The following is a 20,717-nucleotide window of genomic DNA, read 5'->3' as shown; positions in this document are numbered from 1 at the left end:
ACAACTCCCCTGGCACATTGTATCGACCAGCAGTCTCCCCCACATTTGTTCCCCACTTACATCAGTGTCTGCAGCAGATGTGCTGCACCTCCTGGATCTCGCCAATTTGTTACACAGGCACACTGTATACAAAAGAACAGGGGCAAAGGATGCTAACTGCGGGGTGGGAGCCAGTAGGTGCAGCAGGTTTGCACCAAAGTCCTTCATTGGTTTCCAAGATGCCAGCAGCACTAGCAACCAGAGAGGACACAGGTTGGGCGGGCTTTGTGGGGTTGCGGGATCTGTGCTACATATGGTCAGGGGGTGAGTATGGGGCTTGAGCAGAGACCAACCATGCAGTCAGGCTGAGGACTCAAGCTGCAGGTGGGAAAAACATCCTAGTGGGCCACATGTGGACTGCAGGCCGTATTTTGACCTCTGATATAGAACAGCAAAAACAATGAGATTTCAGTCCAATCTTACAAGTCGACGCTTCACCAACTATACATGTAAATACCTCAAAACAGCTTATTTAGTCTTCCAGCATATAGACTCCATCCGATATATAGACTACCAACGCGTTTCACTTGGTCAGGAGCTTACTCCCTTTCTTTGAAACTATGTCTAGACTGTGATAGTGGCCAATGACTACGGGAACTGCCTCCCGTCGTTGGTGGTAGCCCAGGGATCTAATGCTTGAGCAGAATATCTACCTGAAAGTGCTGTTTAGGTTTTGACCTCACATTTACATGGTTTTTGGTAAATCTAAAGTTAAATTCTCAAGAAAATTGTATAATGGATGGCCAGCCTTAGGGGTGGACTCACTTTTGTTGCCAGCGGTTTAGACATTAATGGCCGTGTGTTGAGTTATTTTGATGGGACAGAAAATTTACATGTTATACAAGCTGTACACTGACTACATCACATTGTAGCAAAGTGTAATTTCTTCAGTGTTGTCACATGAAAAGATAGAATCAAATATTGACAAAAATGTGAGGGGGGGGACTCACTTCTGGGAGATACTGTATAGACACTGGAATTTTTTGCATTGCGGAAATCACAGGAGTCACTACACATTTTGTTGATTTGATCACATCACCATTTATGGGACTGTTATGATATTTAGAGGACTTATTTATTTTCATTTGTTATATCATCTATTTTGTTTCTTCATTGGAGTATTCACTATTCTCAATTTCTTTTTTATGACGTTTCCTTTTTCTTTTACGATCACACAGGTCATCATGGATTATAACACACATTTTTATTAGCGCTGCACATTGATATTAGTGTTTTGTTTAGGTGGAGACAGAAGGTTTGCCACGTTGTGCTAGCTGCTTTATTTTTTCCTTTTTTTGTCTTGCGCTCACCATTTATACTTTGATTATATATTACTCCCGGCAAGTGAGGGTGCATTGGAACAACTTGGAATTTCTTGGCAGCTGCCAGAACCCAAAACGAATACCTTTGTCTCATCAGGGATGTTGAAACAGGCCGGGATATATGGAAATCAAAGCCCGCAAAATACCGTATTTTTCGCTCCATAAGACGCACTTTTTTCCCCCCAAAAAAGGGGGGAAGATGTCAGTGCGTCTTACGGAGCGAATATAAAGCGGCCGGTCCGGTATTTCTGCCACCACCATATCAGAATATCGAGCCGGCCGCTCAGCTCTTCTCTCCTGCAGGACCTTACCTGTTCCTCGCTCCAGCGCTGTAGTCTTCCCGCGCTGGCTTCTGTGACAGACGGGTGCCCACTGCGCATGCGCGAGAAGCACTGCGCCGGTGTGTTCTGGGACACATGACAGGTCCCAGAAGGCTCCGGGCCATTCACAAAGCGCAGCGCTTCTCACCCATGCGCAGTGGGCACCTGGCTGTCACAGAAGCCAGCTCAGGAAGAAGAAGGAATGACAACTCCGCAGAAGCGGGAGCTGGTACCTGTCAAATTCAGGTACCCGCTCCCCCTCCCTCCCCAAAGGTCCGCAGTCTCTGGTCATCCCCTGCACTGTCTGCAGTCTCTGGTCATCTGTACTATGTTCACAGTCTCTGGTCATCCCCTGTACCGTGTCCGCAGTCTCTGGTCATCCCCTGTACCGTGTCCGCAGTCTCTGGTCATCCCCTGTACCGTGTCCGCAGTCTCTGGTCATCCCCTGTACCGTGTCCGCAGTCTCTGGTCATCCCCTGTACCGTGTCCGCAGTCTCTGGTCATCCCCTGTACCGTGTCCGCAGTCTCTGGTCATCTCCCGTACCGTGTCCGCAGTCTCTGGTCATCTCCCGTACCGTGTCCGCAGTCTCTGGTCATCTCCCGTACCGTGTCCGCAGTCTCTGGTCATCTCCCGTACCGTGTCCGCAGTCTCTGGTCATCTCCCGTACCGTGTCCGCAGTCTCTGGTCATCTCCCGTACCGTGTCCGCAGTCTCTGGTCATCTCCCGTACCGTGTCCGCAGTCTCTGGTCATCTCCCGTACCGTGTCCGCAGTCTCTGGTCATCTCCCGTACCGTGTCCGCAGTCTCTGGTCATCTCCCGTACCGTGTCCGCAGTCTCTGGTCATCTCCCGTACCGTGTCCGCAGTCTCTGGTCATCTCCCGTACCGTGTCCGCAGTCTCTGGTCATCTCCCGTACCGTGTCCGCAGTCTCTGGTCATCTCCCGTACCGTGTCCGCAGTCTCTGGTCATCTCCCGTACCGTGTCCGCAGTCTCTGGTCATCTCCCGTACCGTGTCCGCAGTCTCTGGTCATCTCCCGTACCGTGTCCGCAGTCTCTGGTCATCTCCCGTACCGTGTCCGCAGTCTCTGGTCATCTCCCGTACCGTGTCCGCAGTCTCTGGTCATCTCCCGTACCGTGTTCGCAGTCTCTGGTCATCTCCCGTACCGTGTCCGCAGTCTCTGGTCATCTCCCGTACCGTGTCCGCAGTCTCTGGTCATCTCCCGTACCGTGTCCGCAGTCTCTGGTCATCCCCTGTACCGTGTCCGCAGTCTCTGGTCATCCCCAGTACCGTGTCCGCAGTCTCTGGTCATCTCCCGTACCGTGTCCGCAGTCTCTGGTCATCTCCCGTACCGTGTCCGCAGTCTCTGGTCATCTCCCGTACCGTGTCCGCAGTCTCTGGTCATCTCCCGTACCGTGTCCGCAGTCTCTGGTCATCTCTCGTACCGTGTCCGCAGTCTCTGGTCATCTCCCGTACCGTGTCCGCAGTCTCTGGTCATCTCCCGTACTGTGTCCGCAGTCTCTGGTCATCTCCTGTACTGTGTCCGCAGTCTCTGGTCATCTCCTGTACTGTGTCTGCAGTCCATTGGTTCAGAATATTTTTTTTCTAGTTTTTCTCCTCTAAAACCTAGGCGCGTCTTATGGTCAGGTGCGTCTTATGGAGCGAACAATACAGAAGGTCTTCAGAGAGGTACAGGGAGGCACATCCATCACCTAAGGACACTAGCTAAAAACTGAGGCTTAGCTGGGTTACAAGGGGATCCCTGCCTTTTTTGGACAGTGTCCATTCACCTGAAGGTGGTATTATAACCTAAGTAGCCATAAATATCAAGTCCTCTGTGTCCTGTGATGTACAATTATGTAGATACATTTTTGTCCTATAGTGTAAATATCCTTTAATAGGAAACTACACTCTCCGGACACTTTATTAGGTACACCAGTCCAATTGCTTGGTAACACAAATTGCTAAATCAGCCAATCACGTGGTAGCAACTCAATGCATTTAGGCATCTAGATGTGGTGAAGACAATTTGCTGAAGTTCAAGCCGAGCATCAGAATGGAGAAGAAAGGGGGCTTAAGTGACTTTGAACGTTTCATGGTTGTTGGGGCCAGACGGGCTGGTCTGAGTATTTCAAAAACATCTGATCTACTGGGATTTTCACACACAACCATCTCTAGGATTTACAGAGAATGGTCCGAAAAAGAGAAAATATCCAGTGAGCGGCAGTTGTGTGAAGGAAAATGTCTTGTTGTCAGAGGAGAATGGGCAGACTGCTTCAAGATGATAGAAAGCCAACAGCAATTTAAATAACTCGATACAACCAAGAAATGCAGAATACCATCTCTGAATACACAGCATGTCGAACCTTGAAACAGATGGGCTACAGCAGCAGAAGACCACACCGGGTGCCACTCTTGCCAGCTAATAACAGGAAACGGAGGTTACAATTTGCACAGGTTCATGAAAATTGGACAATAGAAGATTGGAAAAACATTGCCTGGCCTGATAAGTCAATTTCAGCTGCAAAATTCAGATGGTTGGGTCAGAATTTGGCGTAAACATGAAAGCATGGATCCATCCTGCCTTGTATCAAAGGTTCATGGATGTGCAGAAGAAAAATCTGCAGCCACTGTGTGATGCCATCATGTCAATATGAATCTCTGAGGAATGTTTCTAACACCTTGTTCAATCTATGTCACAAGGAATTCAGGCAGTTCTTAAGGAAAAAGGAGGTCCAACCCGGTATTAGCAAGATGTACCTATTGAAGTGGCCAGTGAGTGTATATGATCCATGCCCTTCTCTGCTTTTGTAAACCCTACAAATGATGCAGACCACAGACAGCCAGCCACCAGTGGACGTAGACATGAATGTCATGGGCAGTGGCGGACTGACAACTCATGGGGCCCCCGGGCAATAGGGGATCATGGGGCCCCTGTGTCCTTGCCCAAACTCAAAAAAGCCTATGAAAAAAGGTACCAGGGGCATCTCATGGGGCCCCCTACTGACCCCGGGCCCTCGGGCAGTGCCCAAGTTTCCAAATGGTCAGTCCGCCCCTGGTCATGGGGCTGTTCGATCATGGCAACAAGTCACATGTAGTGAAATTAAAGAATGAACACACGCCACTCAAAACCCACAATTCTTTATTTCATTAAAAAAAACACAACATCTACAGTTATGATTCACCCTATAACAACTACTACAAAAAAAAAAAACATCAAATATGTGCATTTAAAGTCAAAATGGTAATGAACACTTGTCTCCCACTCTAGGAGAAGCTAAAAAAAAGAATGGACGGTTGCACCATTACAATGGAAGTCAGGCTAACAGACCTACCAATACAGACAATGAAATTTTCAATGCAAAACAATTTTTGGAAAACCGTACAACAGCCTCTAGAACAATGATCCTCAAAATTCCATGATTCATGGATCTTTGTAAAACCAGCCAATGAAAGGGACTAGCTAAGCTTCATCCCAGTCTGTCCTTGTCCAAACCAACCAATTAAAGAGCCTATGCCAATTCATGATACAGTGACAAGCTTTCTTGAAAGGCTTCCCTTTCTTATAATTACCTTTCCTGCACTCCACTTCTACTTCTTTTGCCAAGCGCCAAACCCCGTGTAAGCTCTGTATTTGAGCTTACATGGCGTTGATGACATATTCTTGCTTCTCATATAATCAAGCCCTAGCAATTGGCTCATCAGCCAATCTTGGAAGATCTTAGAAGGAGACAATATGCTCCTCCATACCTGGAAGCATTCCCAAGTGACAGGGGAGAAGAATGCACTTGCAGGAGATTTAGGCTGGCCATAGATGCCTCGTTTTTGTTTTTTTTTTCGATCAGCCACATACAGGTGAAACTCGAAAAATTAGAATATCGTGCAAAAGTTCATTTATTTCAGTAATGCAACTTAAAAGGTGAAACTAATATATGAGATAAACTCATTACATGCAAAACAAGATAGTTCAAGCCGTGATTTGTCATAATTGTGATGATTATGGCTTACAGCTCATGAAAACCCCAAATCCACAATCTCAAAAAATTAGAATATTGTGAAAAGGTGCAATATTCTAGGTTCAAAGTGTTCCACTCTAATCAGCTAATTACGCCATAACACCTGCAAAGGGTTCCTGAGCCTTTAAATGGTCTCTCAGTCTGGTTCAGTAGGAATCACAATCATGGGAAAGACTACTGACCTGACAGCTGTGCAGAAAACCATCATTGACACCCTCCATAAGGAGGGAAAGCCTCAAAAGGTAATTGCAAAAGAAGTTGGATGTTCCCAAAGTGCTGTATCAAAGCACATTAATAGAAAGTTATGTGGAAGGGAAAAGTGTGGAAGAAAAAGGTGCACAAGCAGTAGGGATGACCACAGCCTGGAGAGGATTGTCAGGAAAAGGCCATTCAAAAGTGTTGGAGACTTTCACAAGGAGTGGACTGAGGCTGGAGTCAGTGCATCAAGAGCCACTACACACAGACGGATCCTGGACATGGGCTTCAAATGTCGTATTCCTCCTGAACAACAAACAATGTTAGAAGCGTCTTACCTGGGCTAAAGAAAAACAGACCTGGTCTGTTGCTCCGTGGTCCAAAGTCCTCTTTTCTGATGAGAGCAACTTTTGCATCTCATTTGGAAACCAAGGACCCCGAGTATGGAGGAAGAATGGAGAGGCACACACTGCAAGATGCTTGAAGTCCAGTGTGAAGTTTCCACAGTCTGTGTTGATTTGGGGAGCCATGTCATCTGCTGGTGTTGGTTCACTCATTAAGTCCAGTGTCAACGCAGCCGTCTACCAGGAGATTTTGGAGCACTTCATGCTTCCTTCCACAGACAAGCTTTATGGGGATGCTGACTTCATTTTCCAGCAGGACTTGGCACCTGCCCACACTGCCAAAAAGCACCAAAACCTGGTTCAATGACCATGGGATTACTGTGCTTAATTGGCCAGCAAACTCACCTGACCTAAACCCCAAGAGAAAGATGAGAGACATGAGGCCGAACAATGCAGAAGAGCTGAAGGCTGCTATTGAAGCATCATGGTCTTCCATAACACGTCAGCAGTGCCACAGGCTGATAGCTTCCATGCCATGCCGCACTGAGGCAGTAATTGCTGCAAAAGGGGCCCAAACCAAGTACTGAGTACATATGCATGCTTATACTTTTCAGAGGTCCGATATTGTTCTATGTACAATCCTTGTTTTATTGATTGCATGTAATATTCTAATTTTCTGAGATTGTGGATTCGGGTTTTCATGAGCTGTAAGCCATAATCATCACAATTATAACAAATCACGGCTTGAACTATCTTGCTTTGCATGTAATGAGTCTATCTCATATATTAGTTTCACCTTTTAAGTTGCATTACTGAAATAAATGAACTTTTGCACGATATTCTAATTTTTCGAGTTTCAGCTGTATGTGAGGTGGATGGTGGAATCCTCCCTGCTTTGCCATTGTATTCTGACAGTGGGACTCCTTTAATTAGCAGCTGCAGCCAGGTGATCGACAAAAGTATTCCAACAGTCCCATTGGACAGAAGTCAACTGTTAAATCGACTTCTGCTGAACGGGAAAAGCCACAAATGGATCAAAATTTGCCAAGGCCTTGCTGAACCAGCCAAATTTTGATATATCTATGGGAAGCTTTAGTCAGTTTGTCCTGATGTCTTTTGTCTCCGCCCTCCCGAACATGACTTCTTGCTGTGATTTCCTACTGTGTCACCCAGTGCTGTGTACACTTTACCTGGTATTTAATAAATACAGGAGGGTACCATTGCTTGCCTCCATGGGAAAATTGTGCTTGGCTTCAGTACTTCTGTTTCGAAACATTGTCAATGAGCAGTGTGGCCAATGAAACTTAGAGAAAAGTCATAATTCCTTATTTACCAGTGGGCCACCGACTCAAAACATCAACATGGCAGCCAGACAACTAGCACTTCCAGTAACTGGGTCAGTATTGGGAGCTGCCATTCTGGATACACTACTGAAAATGCTAGTTACCGATCTTGTAATGCTGATACTCTGGCTACAAAACTCAACCAAGTTCACAAAGACGGGATTTCCACACTTTTCCACACCCTGTAAATATTAAAGCTAATGGCAGCCAGGCACTTGCATTGGCAACCTCCGACGCTCCCTCAATACAGGAACACTAGTTTGCTCAAGGAAACCAACCACCTGGTCTGAACATGAAACAAGGATTACGAATGATTGATACTCAGAAAAAAAAAAAAAATTTCCCACCTAGCACACTTTTCATACACTAACCATTTGGTGGCCACGCTTGGTTCCATCTCACATTAACCCTATCTATTCCTGGTAGGCCATTGAATGCTAACCTACGCTCGCTGAATAGCCACAACCAGCCACAGCTCCCATTCAGCAGGATAGGACAGATGGCTGAAGACCTGGAGTGCTCGGACCAAGGTTTGACAATCACTGCTCTAGAATGGCATCTGGGCTCAACAAAGCAAAATAATGAGGAAAGTTTTTTTTTTTCTGGTGTGGTCCTTGATTTCACTTCTTTGTGCTTCCCACCTCAAGGCTTGCCAGGGCTAAAACCTTATCTCCCGATCCTGCAAAACAAAGCAAATAACAGAAACTAACGAAAATGATACATGTAAAAGAAATTAACTAGCTTTGCAAAAAGGGAGAAAAGTTCATGCTGAGCGACATATCAGACTGAATGTCACTCCACTTCCTTAAACTGAACCTCTCCAAAACCGAGTTTCTTGTCTTCCCCCCAGCCCGGACACCAACCCCAATTGACTTCTCCGTCACATCCAACAACGCCACCATCAAACCCGCCCCGCAGGCCAGAGTACTTGGGGCTGGAAGTATAGGTTGGAGTCCAGAATGACACCAAGTCCAATCTTTAACAAACTCGTGCAGACTCCATCTCCGCAACATCGCCAAAATACACCCGTTCCTAACCCCAGAAACCACTAAACAGCTCATCCACTCCCTCATCATATCACGACTCGACTACTGCAACTCCCTCCTCACTGACCTGCCTCGCCGCTGGCTATCCCCGCTTCAGTCTATCCTGAATACGGCTGCCAGACTCATTCACCTTTCCAACCGCTCCGTTTCTGCCACCCCCCTCTGCCAATCCCTCCACTGGCTTCCGATTGCGCAACGGATCAAATTCAAAATCCTAACACTGACGTACAAAGCCGTCCACCATACTGCCCCAAACTACATCACCGACCTAATATCCAAGTACCACCCAACATGCACACTCCGCTCCTCACAAGACCTCCTTCTCTCTAGTTCCCTGGTCTCCTCCTCCCATGCCCGCCTCCAGGACTTCTCCAGGGTGTCATCCATCCTCTGGAACTCCCTGCCCCAACCCATCAGATTATCACCTACTCTCCTCTCCTTTAGGCGCACCCTGAAAACCCATCTCTTCAGGGAAGCCTACCCCACCCCCTGCTAACTTGCCAACCTCCTCCACTCTTCCTACCACTCCATCCCCCACAGCTATCTCCTCCTGTGCCACCATCCCCTCCCTCCTAGATTGTAAGCTCGAAAGAGCAGGGCCCTCGATCCCCTCATGTTTTGCATTGTATTGTTATTGTTCTGTCCCCCTTTGTAATGTACAGCGCTGAGCGAACTATTGGTGCTTTATAAATACTGTATAATAATAATAATGTTGGCAGATACCCCCTTTCAACAGATCTCATGTGGCCAAATGCTTATGTTTTGGCCATGCAACCAGTACCGAAGGGAGCCCAGAGCAGCGTTTTCTCCAAGAAAGGTTCGAATTTCATCCTATTATTGTTTCCTTGGTTCTTTAACCAATACAATACCAGACACTTTCAGTCCCTTCCTGCTCAGGACAATTTTCAGATTGCTGTCACACTTTGAATGCCATTGATTCAGTCATGCAAAACCATACCCAACTGAAATTTATCTTTTTTTTTTTTGACAGATAGAGCTTTCTTTTGGCAGTGTTTAATCACCACTGGGTTTTTTCATTTTTATTGTTATACATATCAAAAAATACCAAACATTTTGAAACAAAGAATGTTTTTTTTTAGTTTGTTAAAAAACATTTGCAAATAAATAATCCTTAACAATTTTAGGCCAAATTGTTTTCTTCTACATTTCTTTGGTAAAACTAACCCAAATCAGTGACTGTTATTTACTCTGTGTGAAAAAATTACCCCTTTTTGTAAATTAGAAACCCCGGAGTACATAGTAGAAGTTGTAATTTTTTTGTCACAATTTGTTAGAGAATGAAGCAATTAAATAAAATTTGTTTTTTCCCCCTACGTTTTTGTTTTTTTACATACTGTCAACAGAGCAATACAACGTCATCATCTGTCTGGTGTGGGGTGATCAGGGACACGGGCTAGTGACAGTATATAAGAAAACCCATATATATATATATATATATTTTTTTAGTACTGCGACAAGAGCAGTGCAGTGTCACCACAGTGGCACTTTTCTGCTTTGGGGAGGTGATCATGATTTTTTTTCTTTACACTATGATTATTACAGTGATAATCACTATATAAGCAGGGGCGGACTGACCATTTGGAAACTTGGGCACTGCCCGAGGGCCTGGGGTCAGTAGGGGGCCCCATGAGATGCCCCTGGTACCTTTTTCATAGGCTTTTTTGAGTTTGGGCAACGACACAGGTGCCCCATGATCCCCTATTGCCCGGGGGCCCCATGAGTTGTCAGTCCGCCCCTGTATATAAGCAATCATTTTTATGAATGGCATCCATTCATGTGCTATTGTGTACAATTCTGATAATTGTGACTGGCCACAGTTATCACATGGTAAGGGTGCGCTGTGATTGGTCCTGTACCATGTGATCACTATGACCAATCACATATATCACAATAGTACACAAGGAATGGCTATTAATGAAAGCCATTGGGGTTGATTTACTAAAGGCAATTAGGCTGTGCACTACAAGTCCACTCCAAGTGCACTTGGAAGCCCACTGCAAGGGCAGTGAACATGCAGTTGCTCTAGATCTGAGGGGAACATGCAAGGAAAATAAAAAAAAATAGCATTTTTGTTTTCACATGACCTGATGAAAGAAAATCAGCAGAGCTTCGCCTCATTTCAAAGCTTCTCCTCAGATCTAAAGCAACTGAACTTGCAGTGCATAGTATATCTACCTTTAGTAAATCAACCCCATTGTGTACCATGGCGATCACATGGTACCATGGCCAGACCGGTACAACAATCTGTCTTCAGTGCGTCTGGTGGACATAGCAGGTCACAGGTTGTTATTATTATTATTATACAGTATTTATATAGCACCAAAGGGTATGCTCAGCGCTGTACAGTAGCAAGGGGGACAGGACATGAGACAAGACAGTAACAATACACTACACGTGGGGTTCGAGGGCCCTGCTCTTTCCAGCTTACAATCTAGGAGGGAGGGGATATTGGTACAGGAGGAAGTGGCTGTGGGGGATGGAGTGGTGGGAGGAGTGGAGGAGGTTAGTTGTTAGGTGAGGTCAGGTGTTAGGTGAGGGCGGGGTAGGCTTCCCTGAAGAGGAGGGTTTTCAGGATGCGCCTGAAGGTGAGGAGGGTGGGTGACAGTCTGATGGATTGGGGTAGGGAGTTCCAGAGGATGGGGGAAGTCCTAGAGAAGTCCTGCAATCAGGCGTGGGAGAAGGAGACCAGGCAGCTGGAGAGTAGGAGGTCCTGTGAGGAGCGAAGGGCACGGGTAGGGTAGTATTTGGGTATCAGGTCAGTTATGTAGTTTGGGGCGGCGTTGTGAATGGCTTTGTAGGTCAGAGTTAGCAGTTTGAATTTGATGCGTTGGGCAATCGGGAGCCAGTGAAGGGATTGGCAGAGGGGGGTGGCAGATGTGGAGCGGTTGGTGAGGTGGATGAGTCTTGCCGCTGAGTTCAGGATAGACTGGAGTGGGGATAGCGTTCATTTGGGTAGGCCAGTGAGAAGGGAGTTGCAGTAGTCCAGGCGTGAGATGATGAGGGAGTGTACGAGTTGTTTGGTGGTGTCTGGGGTGAGGAATGTGCGTATCTTGGAGATGTTGCGGAGGTGGAGCCTGCAAGATCTAGATAGCAGTTGGATGTGGGGTAGGAAGGAGAGGTGGGAGTCCAGGGTGACACCCAGGACTTTGGCGTGTGGGGTGGGAGAGATGGTGGCGTTGTTAGTAGTGATGGAGAGGATGGGGGGGAAGACCAGGAGCTCGGTTTTGGATAGGTTAAGTTTGAGGAAATGGAGCGACATCTAGTCTATGTCGTTCAGGAGGTGGGCGATGCGGGCAGAGAGTGAGGGGGCCCCTAGGAAGTGCAAGCAGAAGGACGTCATGTAACGTCCACCCAGGATAATGGTGCTCCCACCTGGACATATTATTATAATAGACCAGGCGGGAGGTAATTAACTATTAATTTATATGACTGGACAGTGCCCTTGCAAGTCCATAATAACATACCGAATGCCTATTCCAGATGAGAAAGTCATTTTTTTTTTACTTTGGTACTCCAGTTTGTTACTTGAACCTCTGTCTATGTGTGCTTAAAAGTAACATTTTGTGTAGAAACTCATAATATGGTCTTACCAAGATAAGTCATGAATGGCTGCATTCATGTGAGCTCGATTTAAGACCTCTTGGAGGCCACATAGTAATCTATTCCAACGTTAACTTGGCTCTAGGTTTTTACTACTTTTTTAGGGTGGAACAAGTATTTTTAGACGGCATCATTATTGGATAAGAATTGACTAAAAATCTAATTATATCAGCAACTACATGGTTACAAGATGTAATTTATTATTTGAACATAAAGTGGATTGTCTAAGTAGTAATCCTTACCATATGACCAGCAGAGTGGTTAGTGCATTGTACTTCTGCCTTGGAACATGGAGGTTCTCAGTTCGAATCTTAGTCTCTGCATGGAGTGTGCATGTTCTCCCTGTGCCTGCGTGGGTTTCCTCCCTTACACCAAAGACATGCTGCTAGGTTAATTGGCTCTGGTCTAAAAACTAGTCCTAGTGGGACATTCTACTGAGCGTGCCTAAGATGGCTCCACCATGTGTCAGTCATAGATAGAGTGTTTTGGGTCCCCTGGGAGAAAAGTGCTATAGAAATATACATGAAAAGCTGAAGTTTAGGTAGGCTCTTTCTTACATAGTTACAAAACATTGGACCAGCTTGGACCAATGTAAGCATGTATATCTCATGCTTGACCAAACTGTAAATCACCGTAGTAGTCACCGCAAGTTCTGTATGTAGCCAATCTCTCCTGCTACCAATCCTCAGTACATCGGAGTATGGGCGAACATGTGGCATTTTCTTCTTCCTCCCAATATGCAGTGCATGGCCTGTGATCAGCCAGTTGCCAAACCCCACCACTGCATCAAGAGTGAGGAGTTTTGGGTCCTTAGACCTGTGTAAGCTCTAACACAAACCAGCATGGTCCTCACTCTTCAGCTCTGAACTGTAGGGGAGCATGGGAAAGGTAAATATGAGTAGCAGGGAGGTGGACTAAAGAGAATCTGTTACGTTGGCTTGAATAAGCAAGGTTATTTGGCCCAAACAGCCATTCCCATTCACATCTAGTCATGGCCAAAAATATTGGCACTCCTGCATTCCTGTCACATAATGCACCACTTCGCTCAAAAAATTGTTCCAATTACAAATGTTTAGGCATTCTCATGTTTATTTGTTTGTATTGGTATGACACAAAAAAGTGGAGAAACAAAAAGCCAAATCTGTCACATTCCACACAAAACACCAAAACTGGACCGCACAAAATTATTGGCACCCTCAATTTAATATTTGGTAGCACACCCTTTGGAAAAAATAACTGAAATCAATGGCTTCCTGTGACCATTATTGAGTTTCTTCCACCTCTCAACTGGAATTTTGGAGCACTCTTCTTTCGCCAACTGCTCCAGGTCTCTCACATTGGAAGGGTTCCTTTTCCCAACTGCTGTTCTGAGATCTCTCCACAGGAGCTCTATGGGATTGACATCTGGACTCATTACTGGTCAGTTCAGTCCTTTCATGTGCTTTGTCTGTAACCATTTCTGGGGGCTTTTTAACATGTGCTTTGGGTCATTGTCCTGCTGTAAGACCCATGACTTCTGACGGAGGCCCAACTTTCTGACACCGGGCCCTACATTGCACCCCAGAATTCTTTGGTAGTCTTCAGATTTCATTATGCCATGCACACGGTCAAGACATCCAGTGCCTGAAGCAGCAAAGCAACCCCAAAACATCAGTGACCCCCCCCCCCCACCATGTGTGACTGTAGATACTGTATTCTTTTCTTTGAAGGCCTCATTGCTTTTTCTGAAAACAGTAAAATGATGGGCTTTACCAAAAAGCTGTCATTTTGTTTCATCTGTCCACATCACATTCTCCCAAAAGGATTTTGGCTTTTTCGGGTAAGCTTTGGCAAACTCCACTCTGGCTTTTTTTTATGTTTCTGTGTCAGCAGTGGGGTCCTCCTGGGTCTCCCACCATATTTCTGTGTCAGCAGTGGGGTCCTCCTGGGTCTCCTCCCATATTTCTGTGTCAGCAGTGGGGTCCTCCTGGGTCTCCCACCATATTTCTATGTCAGCAGTGGGGTCCTCCTGGGTCTCCTACCATATATCTGTGTCAGCAGTGGGGTCCTCCTGGGTCTCCCACCATATTTCTGTGTCAGCAGTGGGGTCCTCCTGGGTCTCCTACAATATTTCTGTGTCAGCAGTGGGGTCCTCCTGGGTCTCCTACCATAGCGTCCCTTTTCATTCAGATGGCTACGTATAGTGTGGTTTGACACAGTTGGACCCTGAAGGTCAGACTGAATTTGCCAGTTGATCGAGGTTCTTTAGCCGCCATTTGAACAATGCAATCTTTGATCAATTTTTCTCCTTCATCCACATCCAGGGAGATTAGCTACAGTGCCATGGGCTGTAAACTTCTTGACAATGTTGCGCACAGTGGACACAGGAACATTAAGATCTCCGGAGATGGCCTTGTAACCTTGATATTGGCCATGTTTTTTCAAACTTTTTGTTCTCAAATCCTTAGACAACTCTTTCCTGCTCTTTCTCTTCTCCATGCGGCCCACAGAGACACACAACAGAAAGGTGGAGTCCATTTTTCACCATTTTAACTGGTTGCCGGTGTGATTTCTATATTGTCAGCACTTGTTCATCGATATAGGCGAGTTTAATTGCAAATTACAGGAACATCACAAACTTGGATTGCAATTATTTCTTTTAATCTTGAGAAGGTGCAAATAATTTTGTCCAGTTCATTTTGGGGGTTTTGCGTGGAATGTGTCAGATTTGGTTTTAGTTTCTCCACTTTTTTGTGTCATACCAATACAAACAAAAGAAAGAAACATGACAATGCCGAAACATTTGTAACGGCAACAATTTTCCATGACTGTATGTAAGTATATATATATATATATATGATAATCTATTATGATAAATGATCATCATAAAAAGGCAGAGGTCAAGTAGTTGGTTCCAAAACACAAAATCAACACCTCTACTAGAACTAGGTTTCAAGTTCAACGCACCCCAAAAAAATGTAAATAAAAGTTTTTCCAACTTCCGAAAGTGCAGCTGTTGCAGAACTAAGCCCTGGTTTACATCGGTGCAAAACTTTATGCGATTTTACAGTTCAAAATCGCATGACAAGTCGCACCCTATTGCCGACAATGGAACCGTTCAAATTGGTTGGACTCTGATTTGAAAAAAAGGTTCTTGCATTTTTTTTGTGATTTCAGGTGCGACTTACATAGACATCCGTGCATGAAGCCGCACAAATGTCAGGCGCGTTGCACCTGAAATCACACTGACCTGCCGCTGAAATGTAGTGAAGTAGTGTGTGAAGTCAAGTGAAGCAGCACAAATTCAAAGTAGCATTCAGTGTGAACCAGGGCTAAAGGTTACATAGTTAGTCTGGCTGAAAAAAGACAAAAGTCCATCCAGTTCAACCAAGAAAAAGGTCCTAGAATCTCCTTGTTGATATGACGGTGCTTTTTTAGCAGACAGCAAAATCTTCCCTTTCACGCTCACTGCCAGTTTCCTGGAGTCCCAGAGGGTTCCGATCTCCAGCTGCTGCGTTATGTGAAATGCGAGTCCGGCAGAGAGTAATTCGTGGGAGGAATCTCACAAATCACATGATGAGTGAGGTCATAAGACACCAGGGTCTGACGGATGACAGGGACACACACACTGTTCATATATAATGGACCCAAGTTCTTTTTCCTCTGGACATTTGCTGCGATTTCAGTACAGACTGTGTTAAGCAGCCCTGGAGGATCTGGCAATCAGCACTGTGAGTAAAAGCTTTCTTCTCCACGGTTTATTTACCTTTAAGCGCTTGTTCACACCAGCTCCATTGCCCAATGCAGTCCCAAAACATAGACAAAGCAGCTTGCCTTTTATCCATGGACATGTTGCATTTTTGCACAGCATGCTCCAACGTGCTATAATGCATCGCAACATGCCGATAGGCAAATAGTTAAAGTGTTACTAAACCTAGGACCCTGCATTCACCATATCCGCTCTCCCCGGACCCTGCATTCACCATATCCTCTCTCTCCGGACCCTGCATTCACCATATCTGGTCTCCCCGAACCCTGCATTCACCATATCTGGTCTCCCCGGACCCCGCATTCACTATATCCGGTCTCCCCGGACCCCGCATTCACCATATCCGGTCTCCACGGACCCCGCATTAACTATATCCGGTCTCCACGGACCCTGCATTCACTATATCTGGTCTCCCTGGACCCTGCATTCACTATATCTGGTCTCCCCGGACCCTGCATTCACTATATCTGGTCTCCCCGGACCCTGCATTCACTATATCCGGTCTCCTCGGACCCCGCATTCACTATATCCGGTCTCCCCGAACCACGTATTCATTATATCCGGTCTCCCCGGACCCCGCATTCACTATATCCGGTCTCCCCGGACCCCGCATTCACTATATCCGGTCTCCCCGGACCCCGCATTCACTATATCCGGTCTCCCCGGACCCTCCATTCACTATATCCGGTCTCCCCGGACCCTCCATTCACTATATCCGGTCTCCCCGGACCCTCCATTCACTATATCCGGTCTCCCTGGACCCTCCATTCACTATATCCGGTCTCCCCGGACCCCGCATTCACTATATCCGCTTTCCCCGGACCGCGCATTCACTATATCCGCTTTCCCCGGACCGCGCATTCACTATATCCGCTCTCCCCGGACCCCGCATTTACTATATCCGCTCTCCCCGGACCCTGCATTCACTATATCCGGTCTCCCCGGACCCCGCATTCACTATATCCGCTCTCCCCGGACCCCGCATTCACTATATCCGCTCTCCCCGGACCCCGTATTCACTGTATCCGCTCTCCCCGGACCCCGCATTCACTAAATCTGGTCTCCCTAGACCCCGCATTCACTACATCCCCTTTCCCCGGACCCCGCATTCACTATATCTGGTCTCCCCGGACCCCGCATTCACTATATCTGGTATCCCCGGACCCTGCATTCATTATATCCGGTCTCCCCGGACCCTGCTTTCACTATATCCGGTCTCCTCGGACCCTGCACTCACTATATCTGGTCTCCCCGGACCCTGCATTCACTATATCCGGTGTCCCTGGACCCTCCATTCACTATATCCGGTCTCCCCGGACCCCGCATTCACTATATCCGCTTTCCCCGGACCCCGCATTCACTATATCCGCTCTCCCCGGACCCCGCATTCACTATATCCGCTCTCCCCGGACCCCGCATTCACTATATCCGCTCTCTCCCCGGACCCCGCATTTACTATATCTGCTCTCCCCGGAACCTGCATTCACTATATCTGGTCTCCCCGGACCCTGCATTCACTATATCCGGTCTCCCCGGACCCTGCATTCACTATATCCGCTATCCCCGGACCCCGCATTCACTAAATCTGGTCTCCCCAGACCCCGCATTCACTATATCCCCTTTCCCCGGACCCCGCATTCACTATATCTGGTCTCCCCGGACCCTGCATTCACTATATCCGGTCTCCCCGGACCCCGCATTCACTATATCTGGTCTCCCCGGACCGCGCATTCACTATATCCGGTCTCCCCGGACCCCGCATTCACTATATCTGGTCTCCCCGGACCGCGCATTCACTATATCCGGTCTCCCTGGACCCTCCATTCACTATATCCGCTCTCTCCGGACCCCGCATTCACTATATCCGGTCTCCCCGGACCCCGCATTCACTATATCCGGTCTCCCCAGACCCTGTATTCACTATATCCGCTCTCCCCGGACCCCGCATTCACTATATCTGGTCTCCCCGGACCGCGCATTCACTATATCCGGTCTCCCTGGACCCTCCATTCACTATATCCGCTTTCCCCGGACCGCGCATTCACTATATCCTCTCTCCCCGGACCCCGCATTCACTATATCCGCTCTCCCCGGACCTCGCATTCACTATATCCGCTCTCCCCGGACCCCGCATTTACTATATCTGCTCTCCCCAGACCCCGCATTCACTATATCCCCTTTCCCCGGACCCCGCATTCACTATATCTGGTCTCCCCGGACCCTGCATTCATTATATCCGGTCTCCCCGGACCCTGCATTCACTATATCCGGTCTCCCCGGACCCTGCATTCACTATATCCGCTATCCCCGGACCCCGCATTCACTAAATCTGGTCTCCCCAGACCCCGCATTCACTATATCCCCTTTCCCCGGACCCCGCATTCACTATATCTGGTCTCCCCGGACCCTGCATTCACTATATCCGGTCTCCCCGGACCCCGCATTCACTATATCTGGTCTCCCTGGACCGCGCATTCACTATATCCGGTCTCCCCGGACCCCGCATTCACTATATCTGGTCTCCCCGGACCGCGCATTCACTATATCCGGTCTCCCTGGACCCTCCATTCACTATATCCGCTCTCTCCGGACCCCGCATTCACTATATCTGGTCTCCACGGACCCCGCATTCACTATATCCGGTCTCCCCAGACCCTGTATTCACTATATCCGGTCTCCCCGGACCCCGCATTCACTATATCTGGTCTCCCCGGACCGCGCATTCACTATATCCGGTCTCCCTGGACCCTCCATTCACTATATCCGCTTTCCCCGGACCGCGCATTCACTATATCCTCTCTCCCCGGACCCCGCATTCACTATATCCGCTCTCCCCGGACCTCGCATTCACTATATCCGCTCTCCCCGGACCCCGCATTTACTATATCTGCTCTCCCCAGACCCCGCATTCACTATATCCCCTTTCCCCGGACCCCGCATTCACTATATCTGGTCTCCCCGGACCCTGCATTCATTATATCCGGTCTCCCCGGACCCTGCATTCACTATATCCGGTCTCCTCGGACCCTGCACTCACTATATCCGGTCTCCCCGGACCCTGCATTCACTATATCCGGTCTCCCCGGACCCCGCATTCACTATATCTGGTCTCCCCGGACCGCGCATTCACTATATCCGGTCTCCCTGGACCCTCCATTCACTATATCCGCTCTCTCCGGACCCCGCATTCACTATATCCGGTCTCCCCGGACCCCGCATTCACTATATCCTGTCTCCCCGGACCCCGCATTCACTATATCTGGTCTCCCTGGACCCTGCATTCACTATATCCGCTCTCCCCGGACCCTGCATTCGCTATATCCGCTCTCCCCGGACCCTGCATTCACTATATCCGGTCTCCCTGGACCCTCCATTCACTATATCCGGTCTCCCCGGACCCTGCATTCACTATATCCGGTCTCCCCAGACCCTGCATTCACTATATCTGGTCTCCCCGGACCCTGCATTCACTATATCCGGTCTCCCCAGACCCTGCATTCACTATATCTGGTCTCCCCGGACCCTGCATTCACTATATCTGGTCTCCCTGGACCCTGCATTCATTATATCTGGTCTCCCCGGACCCTGCATTCACTATATCTGGTCTCCCCGGAATGCAGGGTCTGAGGTTTAGTAACACTTCAATAATAGATAGAAAAGTATATCAGATTTGCTTGCTTTAAACTTTTGTTTTTTACATTTCTTCAGTTGCTTCCTGGTTTCCATGCCTAGGCAAATGATGTCATACATCCCATGAGACTTCAGGAGAGGAGGAGAAGCTTTCCCACCTAAGCACACCCTCCTTATTGGCGATAAGGGCAGATGGATTCCAGGAAGTAAATGCTACATGAATCGTCTACCTTTACTTAAGATGGCCACAACCAGAAATGCTGGGGGGGGGGGGTTTCAAAGTGATTCCTCAGCAAAATAAAGCAGGGAGACACTGATGGATTGGGGGGGGGGGGGGGTTTGCTTTGAATATTAAAAATAAATTAAATAGCGTTTTTTGGTGTATAATGCTCAGATGCTGTGAAGTTCCGCTTTATCATTAGTCAGTATTATTGTGGGAGGAAATAACAAAATAATAAGGATATTCAACCGACCTGCAGACAGTTTTTCTGGTAGGCAATGAAGTGAAACCACTTATCTGTAATACAAAAGGACCAACCACTGGACCACTCTGCTGCCCCACTACTAGAAGCAAACAGACCGATATATTGACTCACCTAATCCTTCTGAGACCTTCTGAAACTGGCTGAGTGCAGCACCTGCATTCTCTGCAAGGAAAGCTTCCTCCTCCGGCGTCAGCTAAGAAAAAACAAAACAAAAAAAAAAAAACATAAAATATGTTCCACATATGTTAACCCATATTTAGGGTGTAAAATGTAACATGCTCCATCAGTCTATCCCTGCACCCTGGTGAGGACATCACCTTTACCTGTGCAGCATGGAGCAGAAGGAAGGTGAGTGGGGTCCGGACTAGAGTGGAGCAACTAGCAGATGGCATACATGGTGTACAACATGGGAACACTATAGCAGAAGGCCAACGAGGACCGGAGAGAGAAGACTAAGCAGCAGAGGATCAGCAGAGCTGGCAGAACAGAGCAGGAGAAACCAGCATTGTAAAATGCTTTACAAGTGGCGTTAAAACCGTGAGTTTTTCAGCTTTTTTTTGCATTTTTGCATTAGCGTTTAGAGGTGTTTTTTCGCATTTGCGTTTAGCGT

At 47.4% G+C, this 20,717-nt stretch overlaps 2 protein-coding genes across 3 annotated transcripts in view; one reads left to right on the top strand and one right to left on the bottom strand.

Annotated features, from left to right (window-relative positions):
- Positions 1 to 8,088: 8,088 nt before the first annotated feature.
- The window catches only part of LZIC (leucine zipper and CTNNBIP1 domain containing), a 27,195-nt gene continuing 14,566 nt past the window's right edge, over positions 8,089 to 20,717 (bottom strand). The window contains exons 6-7 of the mRNA XM_089656923.1: positions 20,219 to 20,300; positions 8,089 to 8,256 (exon numbers count right to left, since the gene is read on the bottom strand). Coding sequence (XP_089513049.1) covers positions 8,198 to 8,256; positions 20,219 to 20,300 — 141 coding nt within the window. The 3' untranslated portion in view covers positions 8,089 to 8,197. The remainder of the gene's footprint in view (positions 8,257 to 20,218; positions 20,301 to 20,717) is intronic.
- The window catches only part of NMNAT1 (nicotinamide nucleotide adenylyltransferase 1), a 68,540-nt gene continuing 63,631 nt past the window's right edge, over positions 15,809 to 20,717 (top strand). Inside the window, exon 1 of one of the 2 annotated variants that reach the window (XM_089656919.1) lies at positions 15,809 to 15,954. In XM_089656919.1, coding sequence (XP_089513045.1) covers positions 15,834 to 15,954 — 121 coding nt within the window. In that variant the 5' untranslated portion in view covers positions 15,809 to 15,833. The remainder of the gene's footprint in view (positions 15,955 to 20,717) is intronic. The other variant, XM_089656917.1, reaches the window with a different exon arrangement.

Source organism: Staurois parvus, unplaced genomic scaffold (assembly GCF_062004578.1).
Source record: "Staurois parvus isolate SC_StPar_1 unplaced genomic scaffold, SC_StPar_1.0 ptg000949l, whole genome shotgun sequence".
Taxonomy (NCBI): Eukaryota; Metazoa; Chordata; class Amphibia; order Anura; family Ranidae; genus Staurois; species Staurois parvus.
Note: the sequence above shows the minus strand (reverse complement) of the source record. Positions and strands in the feature narration are given on the sequence as shown.